Source organism: Muntiacus reevesi, chromosome 22 (assembly GCF_963930625.1).
Source record: "Muntiacus reevesi chromosome 22, mMunRee1.1, whole genome shotgun sequence".
NCBI classification, from domain to species: Eukaryota; Metazoa; Chordata; class Mammalia; order Artiodactyla; family Cervidae; genus Muntiacus; species Muntiacus reevesi.
This window is the reverse complement of record NC_089270.1, coordinates 3,407,125-3,426,838: the sequence shown is the minus strand read 5'-3', so window position 1 is coordinate 3,426,838 and position 19,714 is coordinate 3,407,125. Positions and strand designations below refer to the sequence as shown.

At 51.4% G+C, this 19,714-nt stretch overlaps 1 protein-coding gene across 1 annotated transcript in view; it reads right to left on the bottom strand.

Annotated features, from left to right (window-relative positions):
* Positions 1 to 19,714, bottom strand: part of AFAP1 (actin filament associated protein 1) — a 152,155-nt gene that overhangs the window by 23,443 nt on the left and 108,998 nt on the right. Inside the window, exons 9-11 of the mRNA XM_065914448.1 lie at positions 18,450 to 18,599; positions 9,743 to 9,954; positions 4,455 to 4,600 (exon numbers count right to left, since the gene is read on the bottom strand). Of these exons, the coding sequence (XP_065770520.1) occupies positions 4,455 to 4,600; positions 9,743 to 9,954; positions 18,450 to 18,599 (508 nt within the window). The remainder of the gene's footprint in view (positions 1 to 4,454; positions 4,601 to 9,742; positions 9,955 to 18,449; positions 18,600 to 19,714) is intronic.

Below are 19,714 nucleotides of genomic sequence, written 5' to 3'. Positions count from 1 at the left end.
ATTGTCACCAGCGCTGTCACAGCTTTCTACCCAGCATGACTTGAAAGGAGTTCCAGAAGAAACTTTCAGAACACCTGCCATGTAATATATCATATATATCGGGTCTTATTTAAAATAGGCCACGGGAAAGCATGCTTTGACTCTTTACCGTTACTAACACTCAAACAGACGGCTTTTTCTAGGAGACCTGAGACTCCTATTCTTTCTTCTGGCGTCCTCGTCCCAAAATATATCATATTGCCCTTCTCCTTCAGACATAATCAATGCACAGAAAATTCCCCTAATGACCTCGAAAAGATTGGCTAACTAGCTGCCAGTTACATAAAGGCAGAAATTAATCTTAGGTTATTTATTACACTGGCAGGCTACCATATTTTATATTTTGAACACTGTTTCCTTGTTAAATCTCTTCTCTCTTAATTGTTATAGAAGGTTTAACAGAAAACTAATAAATAAGAATAAACTTTATTGCTAAGTGATATGTCCAATAAAGATGTTAATGGTGCGGCAAAGATTCTCGTAGCTATAAACTTGTGCATATTTTTAATAAATCAATTTTCAAAATTGCAATCTATGTTCCTTTTTCGAAAATGTGACCTTCTCATATTTGGTTCAGATGAATATTCCACTCATCTGGGTCCTAGGGGAAATATTTTTAGTCAAGATTTCTCTTAAATGTTGTTACCAGTTTGCTTATTATTGTTGAAGTTACATGTAGACGTAGGAGAGGCTTTTAGAAACTAATAATGTCCAAACGGTACAGTTAACAACCATGAACTCCTTTCTTTTATGTCACTGTAGATGTGAAGATTTTGCAAAACTGGACTTAAGGATGTTACGCTTCTTAAAAAGCTCCTTTACTGTGCTTTATGTACTATACAATTAGGAGACTCGCTGTAGTTTACTTACACTTTCCTAATTAGACAGAATCCTCTTATGGGAAAAAATAACAAGAATGAACAGAACAGTGAGCACGTGATCACTGTCACCCTTGTTTCCAAACAACAGAAGTGAGAGCGTACAGGTAATCTGTACCTCAGAAACCCTCCAACCTTCCTGGAGATGGTCCGGTAAAGCGGTATAGGACGGCCTCACTTTGTCAAGGCCATTTACCTCAGTTGGGTGGAACATGGTGGCTTGATTCCTAACATGCGCACGCTCAATTGCTCAGTCATGTCCAACTCTTTGTGACCCCGCAGATTGCAGCCCGCCAGGCTCCTCTCTCCATGGAATTCTCCAGGCAAGGATGCTGGAGTGGGTTGCCATTTCCTTCTCCAGAGGATCTCCCTGACCCAGAGATCAAGCCCAGGTCTCCTGCATCACAGACAGATTCTTTACCAGGGAGCCACTAGGGAAGCCCAATTCCTGAACCAGGCCGACGTTATCTTTGCTCTGCTGGGTCCCCTGCTGCTGCTGCTGCTGCTGCTACGGTGCTTCAGTCGTGTCCGACTCTGTGCGACCCCGTAGACGGCAGCCCACCAGGCTCCCCCGTCCCTGGGATTCTCCAGGCAAGAACACTGGAGTGGGTTGCCATTTCCTTCTCCAAAGCATGAAAGTGAAAAGTGAAAGTGAAGCCGCTCAGTCATATCCGACTCTTAGCGACCCCATGGACTGCAGCCCACCAGGCTCCTCAGTCCATGGGATTTTCCAGGCAAGAGTACTGGAGTGGGGTGCCATTGCCTTCTCTCTAGCCAAGCATTAAGTTAACGTTCATCCCACAACCCCATTCAGAACTGCTCCAGTCTCCCACAAATACCACTTGTGTGGAGAAGCTAGATGGTGGTGTTGATGTTAAACAGAACTAGTGCAAACATCTGAATTTATCTTTGAGTTTATCAAAGGATTTCAGAGTCTTCGAGGGCCCGGGTGGGCTTGTCAACAGTTGTTGGTATGTTCATCGTCACTTGCTGATCATACAGCTCCATCACTTGCTCTGTTTCAATCCGCCTCCCTCAAGCCCCAGTCCAGATTCTCCGAGGATGAGAGAGATAGAAGCGGGAATCCAGGGATCAGAGCTACAACAGCCCGAAATTTCAGATATCACGTTACCTAAACTCTGTGTTCTACAAAAAGGAAGCTGGACACTGAGAGGTTAGGAAGGACATGTCCCAAACCTTTCCGTTTAGCACCTGCTGCAGCAGGACAGAACCCAGGTCCCTTCCTCCTGGCCCAGTGCGCCTTCCGTCGTAACCTCACAGGCATTACTTTACGCAAAGGGCCCAGCAAACTCCGGCCGGGCGTGGCCACGTCCACTGGTTCCAGGACTGTGCTGCTGCTTTTGCCTGACCATGGAGAGCTGAGCATGGTGACAAAGGAGGGTGGTCGTGCTGGGGGACACGTGCTCTGCAAAGCTGAAAGTGCCCGCTGATTGCCCTCCACAGAAAAGGGCGCCCCACCCCTGCTCTGCACAGCACGCAGCACGAAACAGGAACCAGCTGTGTTTCCATTTCACAGATGCCTTCCGGCAGACGAGAAGTCCTCCCGAGCTTTAAGTCCCTACATCCTGCAGTTGCTGAAGACGCCGAAGAGCTTCAGTTTGTGTGGGTGTTCACTATCGAGGCTGACGGTACTTGCAACTGAAACTCAGGAATGTGTTCACCTTTATTCGTTCAAAAATAACAGGAGTAAATCCACTGTATTTCAACATATTTTTATCAATGTTAATGATACCTTTTTAAAATTTTTAAAAAATGAGAAAAATTGTACTATTTGATATGCTTGTAAATCTATTCCGTGTCTGGCTCAGTAGAAGACAATGGATTATCAAACTTGCTTCTGTGTTCAATCAGTTGTATTATGTTGTGTTGGTTGAAGTAGGCGAAGAAAATCCAGCCTCCTACAGATATTTAGTTGGAAAAGTGAGGTGTATTTTAACAGCTTTTCCAGGTCATGGAAGATAACTCTTTGATACTACACCAAAACTCAATGAGTGGTAATTTCTTAATGATTAGTTGCCATGTAGAATCTGAAACTGTATCAATGAACTTGCTTGCACGCTTTGACATGAATATCCATTCATTTATATCGCTTGTGGGAGGGATCTTTTACCTGTGCATGACTGATGCAGACCTTCCAAATGCACACACTTCATTACACAATGTCAAAAATCACACTTAACACATCACCACCGATATTCTCACAAAAGTCTGGGTTCCAGGAAGACATCGGCTCGGAGTGGAAGATAGAACACTCCTAGAATTCTCAATTCTCAGTGAAAGTTCAACTCCATCACAGGCAACGAACACTGCCGGCCATCTTCCTCGAGATGAGAGGCTCGCTCGGTTCATTTTTGAAAAAGTGTCTGCAAATGCCTACGTCTGAATAACGACAGTTCATCTGTGAATTGTTCTTTCCAGTAAAAATGAAAAAAAAAAACGGTGGTGGGATGGGGAGGAGCTAGTTGAGTTAGTAACTCAGTCACATAAGAGCATTTCCTCAAGATAACACGACAGTTTAGTCAATAAAGAGCTTTGAGTGTCCTGCCCGCTACGTCTCATAAATGTCAAAAAGATGTGGACTCAAGAGAGTTAGTAAAAAAGATTCATCATCGGGCCCTTTACAGAAAAAGGAACAATTTCAATGCTTGACCATGGACGTCTCAAGTGAACCCAGGACCTTCTTTTGCTACCAAGGCATGGTGGTGACGGTGGACACAGCACTGCGTTAAGCGACCACTTAAGACGGTACTAAGGTACCTGCCAATTCACCCCCCGTCCCTGGCTCCTTCTGCATCACTGATGCAAATGCAAAGAACAACAATAATTTCTTAGCGCCATTATGGGACTTTGACCTTTGGGACTGCCTAAAAAGAGTTTTGAATACCCACAAGGGTCTGTGGACCATACTTTGAGAATTGCTGCATTAATTATCCTGGCCATGATTATATGAAAGAAATATTCATTGTTTAAATGTTTTTATACATAACAGCCCTTTAAAAAAATAAAAGATCATATTGAAGTTTTAAAAGGATATGATTGATGGCTTTGAAAATGCAGTCCTCACTTATACAATAAGGAGAATTATTTCTGCTTTATAGAACTGTTTCCCTAATACAGGGGTCAGCAGACTACAGTCTAGGGCCAGATATGGCCCACTGCCTGTGTGTGCAAATAAAGTTTTATTGGCACACAGCCATGTCCATTCATTTATGTGTGTGACCGTGGTGGCAGAGCTGAGCAGTTTTAACAGGGAACATTTGGTCTGCAAAGCCAAAAATATTACTGTCATGCCTTTTGCACAAAACGCTTGCCAACCCCTGTTCTAATACAAAACACAGATGGTTGAAATGAGAAATATTTCACCAGAATCTGCACTGATACAAAAAAGGAGAGTCTTTAGTAAGTTTTTCTTTTCTTCCCCCTTTAAGGCTATATACTTACATAAAAGGGAAGAAATTACAGAAACAAACGAAGTCATTTAACTTCAGTGCCGCTCCTCACGGCAGAGGATCTTACCAGAAGGTTTGCTTGGCCGTCTGGATGACGTTGGCTGACATCTCCACGTCTATGTAGTCGTAGTGCAGGGCCCCGGGGTCTGTCGAGGACCCCGTCTCGGCCAGCAAAATCCCAATCCATCTGCCCATGTCTTCAGAAGAAGATGCCTGGTGAGGGGAAGAGGCGGACAGAGCATGTTACGTAAGTAACAGTATGGTTTTCACATTTTCACAGACGTGTCAGTGGAGAGACATGACGACAGGAAAGGCACGGTAACACGGGCACGTGCAGATGTAGACGACGAGGACGCAGCCACTGCCTGCGTCACGGGGTCAACACCGCGCTCACGCTAAGCCTCAGTGCAGAAGCTGCACAGTGACCATGCCCCAGAGGTGCTAAACGCCTCCCAGTTACTCCGGGGAAAGGCACTAGGGCGTAAGACGTGGAAGCTAATGGGATTATTTAAATCTCAGCCACAGGAGGCTGTTTAGAAAGCCTCCTCACTTTGCAAATAAAATCTGGGCAGCAGGAGGAGCCCCTCCAACCACAGGTGCCTAACCTGGACAGCGAGCCACGTCTCGGCCACTGTGGGCACCAACTTTGCTGACCAGGAGCCCTTGCTGTGGTCTCTGACGTGGGCCTGCAATAGCAATTTTATCGCCCTGACTAGACGGTACAGTAAATCAACCCACTTCCGTTTTCATAGTAGTTGTGTGGATACAGTTGTCGTTGTATTGACAAGCATTGGGCTGCTTTGTGCATGCTATCTTTTTAGGAAGTTTCAAATGCTCCCCAAATGTCATCTGCCTGATTTACAAGTCTGACATAGATCTTCAAGATTCAGTGCATTAAAATTCTAATCTGTCCCTGTTATGTGATTCAGAAGGTCAATTACATTACTCATAATAGCATTTCAAATGCCTAAATGCTTTCGATATTTAAATATGTGAGTAATGCTTAAAGTTTATGGAAAACAGAGTTATGAGGTACTTGAATGTGAAAAAAATTAACTTTTAAAGTTTTTGTTAAAGTTACAAAATTTTTATATAAAAAAAGATGTGTGAGTTGAGCCTAAACCCTTAAAGAAAACTGGGCTTTCAGCACTGTAACCTGGACGAGCTGAACATGGATTGGAGTACAACTAAGCATATATGCCTCGTGGTAGACACAAAACCTCTTGGGAGGAAGAGCGGTTGAGGGGAGAGAAGTTTTCTGTGCGCTGACAGAACTGATCAACGACACTGTACAAGCGACAGCCCATGCCTGGCCAGTGTCACATGTGGCCAGGGGACAGAGGGAAGGGGTCCCAACTGTGCGCCTCACAGAGAGCAGGAATGCAACCGTTTGCCGAGTTAATGAACACCTGGATACTAGAAAAAAATCACAGATAGGTTCTCTTCACTGGTCTTCTGCCCTCCTCCAAACACATGTGGCCAGGGGACAGAGGGAAGGGGTCCCAACTGTGCGCCTCACAGAGAGCAGGAATGCAACCGTTTGCCGAGTTAATGAACACCTGGATACTAGAAAAAAATCACAGATAGGTTCTCTTCACTGGTCTTCTGCCCTCCTCCAAACAAAAACCTATGTCAAGAAAGTATCTGTGACTGATCCTCTAGCCATGCACTCATCATTATTTAATCTAAGCATTCTTAAAAGCATTTTAACACAATATCTAAGATGTTGTGGATACTATCACACTCCTAACTCTTTTCCTCATTGTTCAGAAATTTCCTCAGACTTTTAACAACTATCTCAGTGGTGTTATACTGAATTTAGAATATTAATTACAATCTTGTGGCTTTTAGTAGATAAATAGGTAGAGATTGGGCTTTCCTGTGGCTCAGCTGATAAAGAATCTGCCTGCAATGCAGGAGACCTGGGTTCGATCCCTGGGTCGGGAAGATCCCCTGGAGGAGGAAATGGCAACCCACTCCAGTATTCTTGCCTGGAAAATCCCATGGACGGAGGAGCCTGGCGGGCTGCAGTCCGTGGGGTCACAGAGAGTCGGACACGACTGCGCGACCAACACTACTACTACTATACATGTACGTATGCACGTGCATGTGTGTAATATGCATGACAAACACGCCTGAACATGTGTGTATGAACACGCACACACACAGTTCCCTATGATGCCCAGTGACTCAGAGCACACCTGCCGCCCAGACCCTGGCCTCTAAGCACCGCCATCCCCCAGGATCCTCCCGAGCTCTCTGGGCCGTGGCTGACTCCAGCAGGCCTGGGGCAGGGAAAGTCCAAGATGCGCCCGGAGTATCTTGGTGCATCACAATGTGAGGAAGAGCTCAGAGAACAGTGGCAACTGCAGTGTCTATATTCAGGGACATAGCAGAGGTCACACAGCTCAAAGGGCTTTCCACTGACCAACTCTGTTAATCTGACCAGGATAAACCCTGACAATATAGGATTATACTCATTGATTAAAACAATAACCTCTGAACCCCTGCTCATATACAAACATACATGAATGAATGAATGACTAATTAAATGAGAGGAAGGGAAACCTCCCTGACGGGAGATACCAACTAACAAATGTAGAGGGAATCATGGAATTAGGAAGTCGTCAATCAGCAACTGTTTCAGGCAAGACTCATTCATGAATGCTAAAAGTCAGCTGGTAAAACTGTGAGCGGTAGGATATCTCAGAGAATCTTCCCACATGAAGCTTATTAAAGACAAACAGGAAACACGGTAACTCCGCAGTGGGGAAGCCGTGCAGACGCCCCACCCACAGGGTCCGAGTTAACACCACCAGTCGTGGGGCGGACTGGCGGCCATACCGGCTGACGTGATGAACCGCACACCACACCACTGCTTCCGTGGGCCCTGCCAAGCGTGCTGGCCCCAGGTGCGGATTTCCGGGGAAACAGCAGATACCCCCAGACTGAGGGGTCCTCTACATGATAACTGCTCTGTACCACGCCCCGTATCAATGTCGTGAAACCAGACCGGGAGAGCCAAAGAGACTGCAGCCCAAGGCAACATATCACCTGGGGTTTCCTTCTGCTTACAAGGGGCATTCCTGGGGTAACTGGGGGAGTCTGATTAAAATCTGAGAGTCAGATAATTGAATTCCCTGGTTTTGATGATTATGGAGTGGTTTTGGTAAAGGAATGCTCTCGTTCTTTAATAAATTCACCCTGAAGTGTTTAGGGGGCAACATGTCTGTTTTTTCCTGAAAAAAACATACAGAGAGAAAAAAGAGAGGCGGGAGAGACCACGCGAGAGATACCAAACGTGGTACCTTGTTAGTATTTGGGGGATGTGGGTAAAGGGTGAATGAATTATGTGTACTGTGTTCACAACTCGTCTGTAATTCTGAAGCTATCTCAAAAGTTAGGATAAAATGATCTTAGAAAGTGTACAGAATACAATTTTACTGCCCGCATCACTGCATTTCCTTAACTGGTTCAGGCAGACCCTGCTTATGCTGGAACGCTGAGCGTGGTTAGTTTTCTGAGTGTGTGTGTTTGATTCCACAACTGGACTAGGGAAAACAATGAAACACAGCCACCATCTTTCGGGGACATGAGGCTGCACCCAGGGCGGGGAGGAGAGACAGGACAGGGTCCTGCCTCCCTGCCCCTGCCCACGGGGCCTCCTGTCTCCACCCGGCATCCAGGCCGGAGACCCCCTCTCCACCCCTGAACCCAGCGCGTGCCAGCCCACGCCTTCCTGCCCTCGCCCTCCCGTCAGACCTGCTGCCAGGCCTCTCAGGTGACACCTGCGTTCCGCACCAAGAGTACAGTTTCCTCATTTACGCTTTCAGCTTTTTTCCGCTGCCATCTGCCCCGCAGCGTTCAGCCCGCGAAAATGCTTACCAGGCACACCGACCCTGGCCCGGTGCTCTGTTTCACAGACAAATAAAGAAGCCGAGAGAGAAAAACAGACTGGCTTGTGATCAAAGTTTGCAACAGAACCAAGACGGGGGCCAGACACCCCAGCCCCAGCCAGGCCTGCTTCTCATCTGTGAGGTCAGCCACAGGGCGGGCTCAGACCTTTGACCTGTGACCTCAAAGCATCCAAACCATTGGGCGAGGAGCTCGTGGGAGGAAGAACTATGACGTTAATCATTTTTTGTCCTCACCAAAAGAAAAAAAAAAAGCAGTCTCTGAAACAAACTCCTATCTCCTACCAGGACCTTCCAGGTTGGGTAACTGGCCATTTCCCCCACTGGTCAGCATCACTGCGTGTCAGGAAGCATTCAACAGGAGGCTTCCCGTGTGCTGTTACGGATCTGTCAGGAAACCGTTGGCCCTTATTAACTCCTGAATATTCAGGAATTAGGAGGGGAGGCACGCCTTTCCCGTGGCCGAGGAATCCAGGCATTTCCTTTGTCAGTTTCTCATTATGGTGATAAGTACCCTCTTCTCTCTTTAATAGGGATCGCCTTGTGTTTTGTAAGTCTGGAATTTTAATCTTTATCTTTGCCGAGAATAACTACAGTATATGTGCCCACGCCATGTTGATTACAACACCTCTGCTCCATCAGAGCTTTGGTCCCCCTGTCTTTCTTGCTTTCTCTTCCTCTCTTTCTCTTTATCTATTTCTGGCTGATACCCTGGAGCGTGAAAGCCAGCTGCGTAACCCAGGGAATATTAGCCTCTTTCCCTCTTTCACTTTCTCATCGTCGACTCCGGACGAACAGGTTTCGGTCAGTTAAAGGACCAACAACTGCGGTCACTTAGAATCTGGCTTTGCATCTGACTGGGCTTCCCTGATGACTCAGATGGTAAAGAATCTGCCTGCAATGCAGGAGACCTGGGCTCGATTCCTCGGTTGGGAAGATCCCCTGGAGAAGGGAATGGCAACCCATTCCAGTATTCCTGCCTGGAGAATTCCACGGACAGAGGTGCCTGGTGGGCAATGGTCCACGGGGTCAAAAAGAGTTGGACACGACTGAGCAACTCACACACACAGGCTGATTAATTTAGACCACACGTTGGCCATTTTACCAAATCCAAAATATCCTGATTTCTATCAACTGCACAACATAAACATACTTACATGTACACTGGAAAATTCTACACTCTATTTAAGCATACATGTGTGTGTGTCCATATGTATATGTGTGTATACATATGTAAACAAAGGTGTATTTTTGTAGCTTACTCATGATAATGCTAAGTGAAAAAAAAAAGACAAAGCAGAAAAAGGTTTGAATTAATAGAGAAGCAGAAAATAAGTTAATAATAGCCCGTTAACAAAAATTTTAAATTTTAAAAATGAAAGCTTTCAGGGTGTAGTGAAGAAATTAGTTTTAACTGCCTTTCCCTGCGAGTGGCCCCTACCTCCAGCACGGCCACCTCCTGGCCGTTGCGAAGCAGCCGGAAGGTCAGGGGGTGCTTGGAGTCCAGCCCCGGGATGACCTCGCAGCCGCGCAGCGGGATGGAGGCAATGTGCGTCTTCAGGTCGGCCCTGTCCTTGTGCAGGATGAGCTTGTTGTCCTTGACTCGGCACCAGCGCTCCCGCCAGCGGCTGTTGGAGAGCACGTTCAGGTAGCCTGCAATCAACGAGAGCGGCCGTCAGCCCAACAGGAGGGACACGCCCGAGGAGGGAATGAACCAGGCGGCCTGCAATCAACGAGAGCGGCCGTCAGCCCGACAGGAGGGACGCGCCCGAGGAGGGAGTGAACCAGGCGGCCTGCAACGAGAGCGGCCGTCAGCCCCCCAGATGAGGCGCGCCCAAGGCGGCCACGAGGCGGGAACAAACCCTGCACGCAGCACACCCGAAGCGCAGGCTCCTGGGGACGAGAGGAGCCACCACCATGAGTCGACTGCTCCCATCAGCTCTGGGGGCCGGGACAGCTCTGACCTCCCCGGAGCCCGACCCTCCGCACCGCATGATGTGGCCGAGCACCAGTTCCAGGAAACAGCTTCGGGACCCTGGAACTCGACCGGGCGTCTGACAGCTCGCTGAGGCATTGGTGGGTGGAAGCAGAGAGGGGATGAAGACGCACAGCTGCCCTCAAAAAGCTGAAGGGGCCTCACCCAGGAAAGGGCCCGGGTTCATTCCAAGTGGCTGCAAAGGACACAGCTAGGGCAAAAGCCCCCGGGCGGCTGATTCTTGCTCCCCATGAGGAATGAAACTATCTGCAAAGGGAAGCTTTCCAAGAAACAGGCAGCCTGGGGAGGTACTGAGCTCCCCACTGCTGGAAGGATTCCAGCAAATGACGGCAGGTCTTCAGGATGAGACTCCTGCCCAGAGAACAGACACGCCCTTCCTCGGCCCTCTGACGGGAGGATCTGCTGAGGTCTGAAGGCCTGGGTCTGACGCACGTGGAAACCCGCCATCCACATCTCTGGGGCTGCGCTGTACCAGCACAGCACGGATGGAATGCGGTGGAATTACAAGAAGAGCTGTCGTCATGTTTTAATCTCCTCAAATACGAGTAACTGATCATTTTCATTTGCCACAAACATACAGTGCATTTTTCTACAAGTAACAAGGAATGAAAAACAGATATCGCCAGGTTGCTATGACTTCTAACTCATCCACAGGGCCAGCAAAAGACTGCGCCGGCGAGAGGGAGGCAGCGAGGGGAGCAGCGTGTGGAAGGCAGGTCAGGAGGAAGAAGAGAATCAAGGGTTCCTTAGGTTATCCAGCTGCTCTTTCGACTCAGACACACACATACACATGTGCACACACACAGGTAAACACACATGCACAATCACACACACGCGCAGTTCAAAAAAGAGGCTCCTTCCTTAGTGTGCAGGGATTAAGAATCTGCCTGCCAGTGCTGGGGACACGGGTTCATTCCCTGGTCCGGGAAGAGTCCACGGGCCCCAGAGCGGCTGAGCCCGTGTGCCATGAACGACGGAGCCTGTGCTCCCGAGCCTGCGAACCGCAAATGGTGAGACCACGTGCTGCAGCTACCGAAACCTGAGTGCCCAGAGCCCGTGCTCTGCAACGGGAGGAGGTGTTCTCATGCAACACCGCCACGAGGAGCCCGTGCGCAGCAATGACGGGCAGTCCCTGCCCACCGCAACCAGAGAACCTGCGCAAAGCAATGAAGGCCTAGCGCAGCCAAAAAAACAAACAAGGAGATTTTAAATAAATACATCCGTTCTGACCCCTGGTTTTTAATGTCTTCCTAAAGGCAATTTGGATCATGCTTTTTGCTTCTTTTCACATCACACACTTTGTTAGCAATGGATCAACACTATAAAGGCAAAAACCAAATGAAAATTAAAAGACCAAATGTGTTTTCAGGGCCCAGAATGGTGCTTCCTCTTTTCTGTATAAATATGACTATAAATAATTGCTCAAAGAGCTTACTACGGAACTTAAATGTTCACATTCCTGAACGTAACGTCAGTTCTCCCAACACGTCACCCTCAAGGGCACCTGGAACTGAAACCTCAGTTTTGCGACACAAGCTGCCATATCTGTAAAATTACAGAGAAAATGGAGAAGCAAGTCCCCTGTGTTTTACACACTGAAGGGGCGTGAAGACAGGCTGGGGAAGCCAAGTTCACAAAGGCGAGGAGGGAGGTCACGCCCTGATCCATGAGCCCCATTCACGGCCTCCCAGCAAAGACCCACCTGAAGTTCTTCAGAGAGCGAAAGATGGCAGAGACAGAGCTGCGTTTTCATTTGGGAAACAGTATTTGTAAGCGTCACAGCTCTGACACACATTCTTTTGTAAGCTCTCCTTAAAAAATACAGTCAAATATAACACCCGAACATCCAAGGAATGGCTGTTAGGACTATTTACTGTCTCTGACTTTGCTATCACCTGTAAGTCATCAATCACACTGAAGGCCTGTCTTTGAACTTATATGGAAACAGCTGCCTGTACATTCCGGGTGTGAACGGATACACAGGACGGCCGATGGACAGCAGAACAGGGTGTATGATTAAGAAGAAACAAGCCGAAGCCTGGGGTGGCTCTCAACTACCTGAGCCTGCTTTGGGCACACGTCTGTAAGGGCTCTGGGGCGCAGGGCATGGGCGGGCGTGACCACCAGGGCTGGCAGAGTGGAGGCTCGTGTACCCGGGCAAGTCCTCACCTGGGCCTTGAGAGGTGCGGGGAGCTCTTCAGGCCAGGGGAAGCGGGGAGCGCGGCAAACTAAGACTTGGCCTGTCTAGGAGCCTGGTCATAGGAAACCTTGGACACTACTGTAGGGACCTGGCCTTGACGCAGAAGACGGTGGGGAGGGACGGTGAGGGAGGAGATGCTAAAATGTTTCTGGAGGACTTGAAGCAAGTCTGCCTTGTCAGGAGCAGCGACGGGATTCCTCTGGACTTCCACAGGGCTTCCGGATTTTAGAATCACCACGTGGGCACACCTGTCCCGGGTGCAGGGCTGGGGAGGTGTGTGTGTGGGGTGTGTCATGGCTTCTGAGCACGGCCTGGCTAGCCAAGAGAACGACCCAAATCCTGGAGAGGCGAAGGGGCCTGCCAGCTATTCTTCCCTGACCGAGTCACCAAATGCTGTGAATTTCTCAACATGCGAGTCACAGGAGGAGTGATTACCCTGAACAGATTCACACTTTATTTAGAGCATGACTTCACAGGCAATTACCATATTTTAACGCCTTCCTCATATTTAGGTACAGTGCCCAAAAGGGAAAAGAGAAATGAGGACCAAAGTGGGTAAGAGGCCTGTCTCTGTAAACAGCAAACGCCACGGAAACGAGCCCACAGCTGGCTCGTGGCCTCCCCTGCCAGGCTCACCGGCAGCTCCCAAGAGGTGGCCCACATTCCTACCTCCTGGGCAGGGAGAGGCCACGCAGGGACGCGGCAGGCGGCCCATCTGAGGCCTCCAGAGCCAGGGGCAGGCCCCATGGCCCCTAGGAGTCTTCTTCTCGCTCCCCCTCCACCACACACACATACACACACACACACACACACACACAGCCAGACACACACACACAGATACACATAGACAGACACAGACACACAGCCAGTCTGTGATGGGATCGCTGTCACCCCCCACTCCACCACACACACACACACACACAGGGCCAGTCTGACGGGATCGCTGCCGACACAGGCCCCGTCCACCCCGAGACGGCCAGCCCGAGCAGACGGCCGCCACCGGGGGGCAGCACGGGGCAGCCAGGCCGGGGCGGGCGGGCCCTGGTCACCTCGGAGCCCTGCCTGAGGCAGTGCCAGGGCCCTTTCATTTTTCTTGCTTGTTTGTTCCCACTTATCATGTCAGGAGGAGAAGTTACTGTGTCTGAACAATCTGGAAAGTTCCATTTGATGTTTTGAGAACATCTTTGCTCTGAATCCTGAAGAAAGAACTCTTTAAGGCTTCTCACAAGAGCGTGATGGCGAGCGTGCGCGCGGTTCCATGAGGACGGCCTGAGGCCGACCCGACCGGCACAGCTCCGGGCTCAGGACGAGGGGGCGGCTGCAAGCGCCCGCGCATCCCGCTGTGTGGGGGCCAGGCGGCTCCCGAGTCCCAGCCGCTGCAGAAGGGCGGGCAGGGAGGCCTGGCTAAAGGGGGACCAGTGTCCACTGCCTTCTCTAGGACGGGGAAGGGTGATGCTGCCCAGGGGGGCCTCTGTGCTCTGGTCACACGTCTGTGGGGACGTCCACTGCTCCTCTCATCTCTGCAGGCCTCCGTCTGTAACCGGCGGAGGGGAATAGGGCAGTCGAGGAGCGACAAGGCCTGCCAGCAGGAGGTCGGGAGGGGAGATGAGACGTCCAGACGCTGCCGACAGCTGACCCTGGACCCACAGACACTGACGCCAGAACCCACCCTCCGCCCCAAGTGTGTGCCCTCCAGTGGGCACACGGGCCCAAGAGCTCCAGACGCCCCTGACGTGGTGACAGACGCCAAGAGTGCCTCCCGCCTCCCTACCCCGACTGAATGTCACCTGATCTTTTCTGGCTGGATTACAACAAGTGAGACATCCAGTCAAGGCTGTGGTTTTTCCAGTGGTCATGCATGGATGTGAGAGGTGAACTGTAAGGAAAGCTGAGTGCCGAAGAATTGATGCTTTTGAACTGTGGTTTTGAAGAAGACTCTTGAGCATCCCTTGGACTGCAAGGAGATCCAACCAGTTCATCCTAGAGGAGATCAGTCCTGAATGTTCATTGGAAGGACTGATGTTGAAGCTGAAACTCCAATATTTTGGCCACCTGATGTGAAGAACTGACTCATTTGAAAAGACCTGATGCTGGGAAAGATTGAAGGCAGGAGGAGAAGGGGATGACAGAGGATGAGATGGTTGGATGACATCACTGACTCAACGGACATGAGCTTGAGTAAGCTCTGGGAGTTGGTGATGGACAGGGAAGCCTGGCATGCTGCAGTCCATGGAGCCGCAAAGAGTCAGACACGACTGAGCAACTGAACTGAACCTATAACCTTTCTGCACATCCACCAAAAACTTTGTTCTGTTGCTGAAAAGGTCACAGAGTCAGCAACCATTAGAGCCGGAGGGGCCCGAGAAATAACCAGGAAGTCCTTCCAACTTGCCCAGGTTTCGCTGCCTCCAGGAAACCCTCCATCCTGGCTCCTGGGGAACTTCCTTTTCATCAGTTTCTCTATTCCTAGTATAGGTATCATCTGTGTCAGCCATCTGTCTGGCTGACTATGTCAGTGTGCTCAGGTTTTTTTCAGGTGAACATATGAATAACAGAGGCCATTTACTGAGCATAAATTGTGAAGCAGGCAATGTGCTTAATGTTTCATAATTTTACCCTCAATTTTAAGGAAAACAAGTAATTTTAAGTATGAGCCCATTTCACAGGTGGGGAACCTGAGGCTCAGAGAAGCTGCAGTTTGCTTACGGTAAGCATTCAGTCAGCAAGTGCTTACTGAGCTGCGGTATCCCAGGCTCTGTGCTCAGTGCTGGGACAAAACTGGGGGGGGGGGGGGGGTGGGGGGTGGCGAATTCAACCTGCATCTCCATCTAGGAGCTTAGAGAGAAAAGCAGGAAAATCCAACTGAGACAAGACTGTCAGAGGCCCTCAGCTGACTCAGCACAGGATGACGCGATTAGTCCAAGGTTTCAAAACTCCCGCTGGGCGGCCTGCAGGAGTCCAGAGTAGGAGACGGTGGACAGTTCAGAGGCTTGGGGGCTGGCCCGAACAGACAGAAACGGGGTGGGAAAGAAAGAAAAACGTGAAATGCACATCTCCGGGGAACTACAGCTGAGTTTACACAGTGACGACTCTGGAACCCGAGCGCTGAGGACAGGGGAACCAAGGACACGGCAGTCTTTGCTCAGGGCCCGTGTGCAAGTCTTGGACCCGATCGGCTAAGCGACTGTTTATAGAGCAGACCTGGCTGATGCTGGCGTAGCACCCACTGACTGAGGGGGAGGTGAGAGGTGGGCGGGCCGGGCAGAGCCGGGTTGTGGGGGGCGCGGCCAGCCAGGCTGTGTGGACCTGCAGAGGACCCTCTCCTACCCGCGGGCATTTCTCTGGTGCACCCGGAGGCCCAGGGGACGTGCAGTGCCCCCCAGGAGGAAGGAGATCTCAATCCAGCTCCCTGTCATCTCCTCCCCGGGAGCGGCCCCACCCTTCCTTCCCGCAAGGACAGCGGCTGCGGAGTCTCCACGGGCAGGATGGGCGGGGGGCCTTCATCCAGCGGCTTCTCCTGCCTGACACCTTGCAGCTGTCCTGACTTAACGGAACACAGTCACTCTCCCCCTGGGTTTCTCTGCAGAGTCCTCTCCCGGGCCCTGGCCCAGCCAAGAACTGGATGATCATTTTAAGACCATGTGGACAGAGGGTGCTCCCTTAGTAGCTGTGAAAGGTGTCCACTCAGAGCCTGTTGGAAACCCACATGGGGCTACAGCCTCCCCACGACTCTGCCTCAATGCAACTGCACCGTCCAGCATGCGCCCACCAGCTGCTTACAGAACTCATGAAGGTGGCAAGCCCTGGGAGGAACAGGAGGAGGCGGAGCAGACCTGGGCTGCAAGACAGGCCCACGGGCCAACCCTGTCCTGCCCCCAGCTCCCTTGGTGGCTCAGGGTGAGTCCCATAGCCTTCCTGAGCTCAAGGTCCTCAGCACAGCGAGCGGCCTGGACCACAAGTGGCCAAGTCGCCTTCCATATGAACGTTTCTCATGAAAGAACCTCTCTTTCCTCCACTGACCTAGAGCAGTTTTGAGAACAACAAAAAAAACTAAAATAGTAATCCCCTTTCATTGGAGAATTCCCGCTTTCCACCTTAACCCCGAACTCCCATCGTGGCTCCAGGCAGAACGGAAGAGGAAACCAGCCCAGCCGCCAGGACTGTGAGCAGCTCCAGGAAGGCAGAGGCCACGGGCCCTGGCTCCGCTGGCTTTGCTTCTGCAGGGCGGCTGTTCTTCGCACAAAGAACATGGAACAGTGCGCTCACTTCTGTGACCCGACTTCTGACCAGGGGCAAGTTCAGGACCACTGTGTGCACGGCGCTCCCAGACCCCTGGTCTCCATTTGGGGTCACCACCTCCCCTCCCAGCTCAACCCACGAGCGGCCACTTCACAGGGGCTTCCCCGAGATGACGCTTCCACCCCGAGAGGCCCCACCACTGCCTCCCCGCTGGCTTCCGCTCCACACGCGCTTCTGCACAGCGACCCAGGGGGTTCCTGTGTATCACGACTTCTCAGGATCATGCCTGTGAAAGCCACGGGGAGTTGTGAACCCACCCTGCCCTCCCCTTCGGGGGGCACCCCACCCCAATCTACCTGCCCCGCACTCTACGACTGACACCTCCTCCTGAACAACACGGCTCCGAGCTCACGCGGCCCTCTCAGCGCAAGCCACGCCCCGGGATGGGATATCGGCCGAATAAACTCATCTCTGTGTGTGTGGGGCCCAACTTAGGCACCAACGGGCGGTATCTAAAAGCTGTTTCTCTCCTGGCATCCCCAAGTAACTGATACCTGGACAGAAGAGAGGCTCGGCCAGAAGGGGGGAGAGAGGAGGAACAGGGAGCATGCGATCAGGCGCCCCAGCACTGGCGCAGACGGACGGCGGCCCGTGAGCCGTGGCCCACGGGAAAGGCATGACTCACTTTCCTTTTCTTAAAGAGTCAATGTCCATCTGTCGGCCTCTAAAGATTTTCTCCTTGAAAGAGTCACCCGACTCTCAGAAGCGTGGTTGCCTGGGAAAAGCTGAGCACGCACAGTCTCACTTCTGCAGGGAGATGGTCCCTGACATCGTCCCATCTAGGCCACATCCCTGACAGACTCTCCCGTGGCCATGGTCCCCGACATCACCCCTTCTAGGCCACATCCCTGACAGACTCTCCCGTGGCCATGGTCCCCGACATCACCCCTTCTAGGCTACATCCCTGACAGACTCTCCCGGGCCGACCTGGTTTTCCCCCCGGGTTTGTGACCACAAGTCAGTCGTCACACACTCATCTCCGTGACTCCTTGCTTCAGGCCGACCTTCTGCCACTAGACTGGACGTGTTTTTCTCTGCAGATGCCTCTCCCGTGCCCTGGCCCAGCCAAGCAGGGGCAGCAGGGGTGTCTTGGCCATCACCACCACCTCCCTGGTGCTTCCCTAGCCTCGACAACAAGGGCTGCCCAGAGACCTCTTACTGGACCAAGACCAGTGAGGGGAGGCGGGGGTCAGCCAGCCCGACTGAGTCTGAGGCGCAGAGCGTTCCTTAAAAGCTGAGTTGCAGGACTTCAGGCCAAGTGGGGAGCCGCTGGGGATTGTGTAAACGTTCTTACATACCTGGCACGCCTTCGCTGGCTGACCCTACACATACACATTTCCCTCTAAAGTTGCTTAAAAGGAATTTGGGAGAACCTCGTGGGGTCAAACAGAGACCCTGTTTTTCACCTTGAGAGAACCTCAGAGATCATCTCAAACCCTTACAAGGGCTTCATTAATAAGCAGTAAAAAAAAAAAAAAAAAAAAAATTAATTAAAAAAAAAGCAGTAAAAGTGTAATCTGTTCCCGCAGCTTAACTGATCACGATCCCAATCAATGAGACTCTGACAAACGCAATACAGAAGTCACCCACAGAGGTTCTCCGTGCTCAGGGAAGGGACGGATCTGGTAATACAGCCCCACGCCCCCGTCTCACCACATGTCGGCACGTCTTCCTCTGCCGAGGAGGTCTGCTCATCCGTAGACGGCTTTTTCTTTCCCAAACCGATGATCTTGGTGATTTTTTTCCCAGTGACTTTAGATACAGTTCCCTTGGCCTCTGATTTGGAACTTTTTTTCCTCTTAACTGTGAAGAAAAAAGATGACGACAAAAAGGCACATTTCAATGGTATACTTTAATGGGGGGGAGAAAAAACATCAAAATAAAGCATGTGTCGTGGCCAACTTTCTTTCCCTGACTTTTTACTCCCCAAGCACCTCGTTGTGTCTGCGATGGGTCTAGAGTCTAGAGAAAAGAGCACAAACAGGAGTCCCCAGGAAGCTTGTACTCTAGAGCGGGCTGAACACGCACACACGCACTCACACACACGTGCACACACCCACACGCACCCCTGGGGGAGGCTGCCTGACAGCAAGGCCTTCGTAGACCTGAGGCGGGGTTCTGTGGCAGGGGGACCACGAGGTTAGGAAGCACAGCAGCTAAACACAAGGCAGCGTCGGCGCAGAAACCCGGGGCAGAGCCATCCGGGGAGGAGCAGCGTCAGCTCTCGCAGAGCCTGTGGCGCCGCAAGGAACAGAAGGCAGGCTGGGCGCCCGCATCCGGGGCGGCACGGGGCGCGGTCCGGCAGGTGGAGGGGGCGGTCCTTGGCGAGCCTCAGCCAGCCCCTTGCCGACCTGTCAGGCTCGCATCCCAGCCCCAGTCCCGTGGGTTCTGTCTGGCCGGCGGGGCTCAATCGTACGTGTGAAACTCGTGACTGTTTTGCACAAAGATGACTTCTGGCTTCCCCTGGAAAACTGAAAGATCTAGCCACTCTGAACCCATAGTTTGGTAAGTGATGGCGGGTGGGGGCCGTGTGTGAGGACCGACGTGCCTGGCTGACCACAGCCCCAGGCCCCCAGCAGACTGAGCACCGGCCACCAGCTCTGCTCCCGTGCCTGACCCATGCCGGCCATCTGCTCTCTCCAGCCCCTGTGGGCTTGGTCCACAACCTCTGACAGAATCACAGGATGGGGATCAGGCACAGACCGCGATGGACACAGAGGATTCTCCAGGACCGACAGTGCCTCTGGGGAGTGAGCCGTCACCAGGGCTGTCCCGGGTCTGACCCTGGAGCCAAGGGCCTCACAGGACAAGAGACCGAGCCTCCAGGCAGGTCAGGTACAGCCTCGACTGGTGTGGATGGGCTGGGAGGGCCCCAGAGGGACCCCAGGGCATCAAGGCCAGACGCCATCACTGACTCC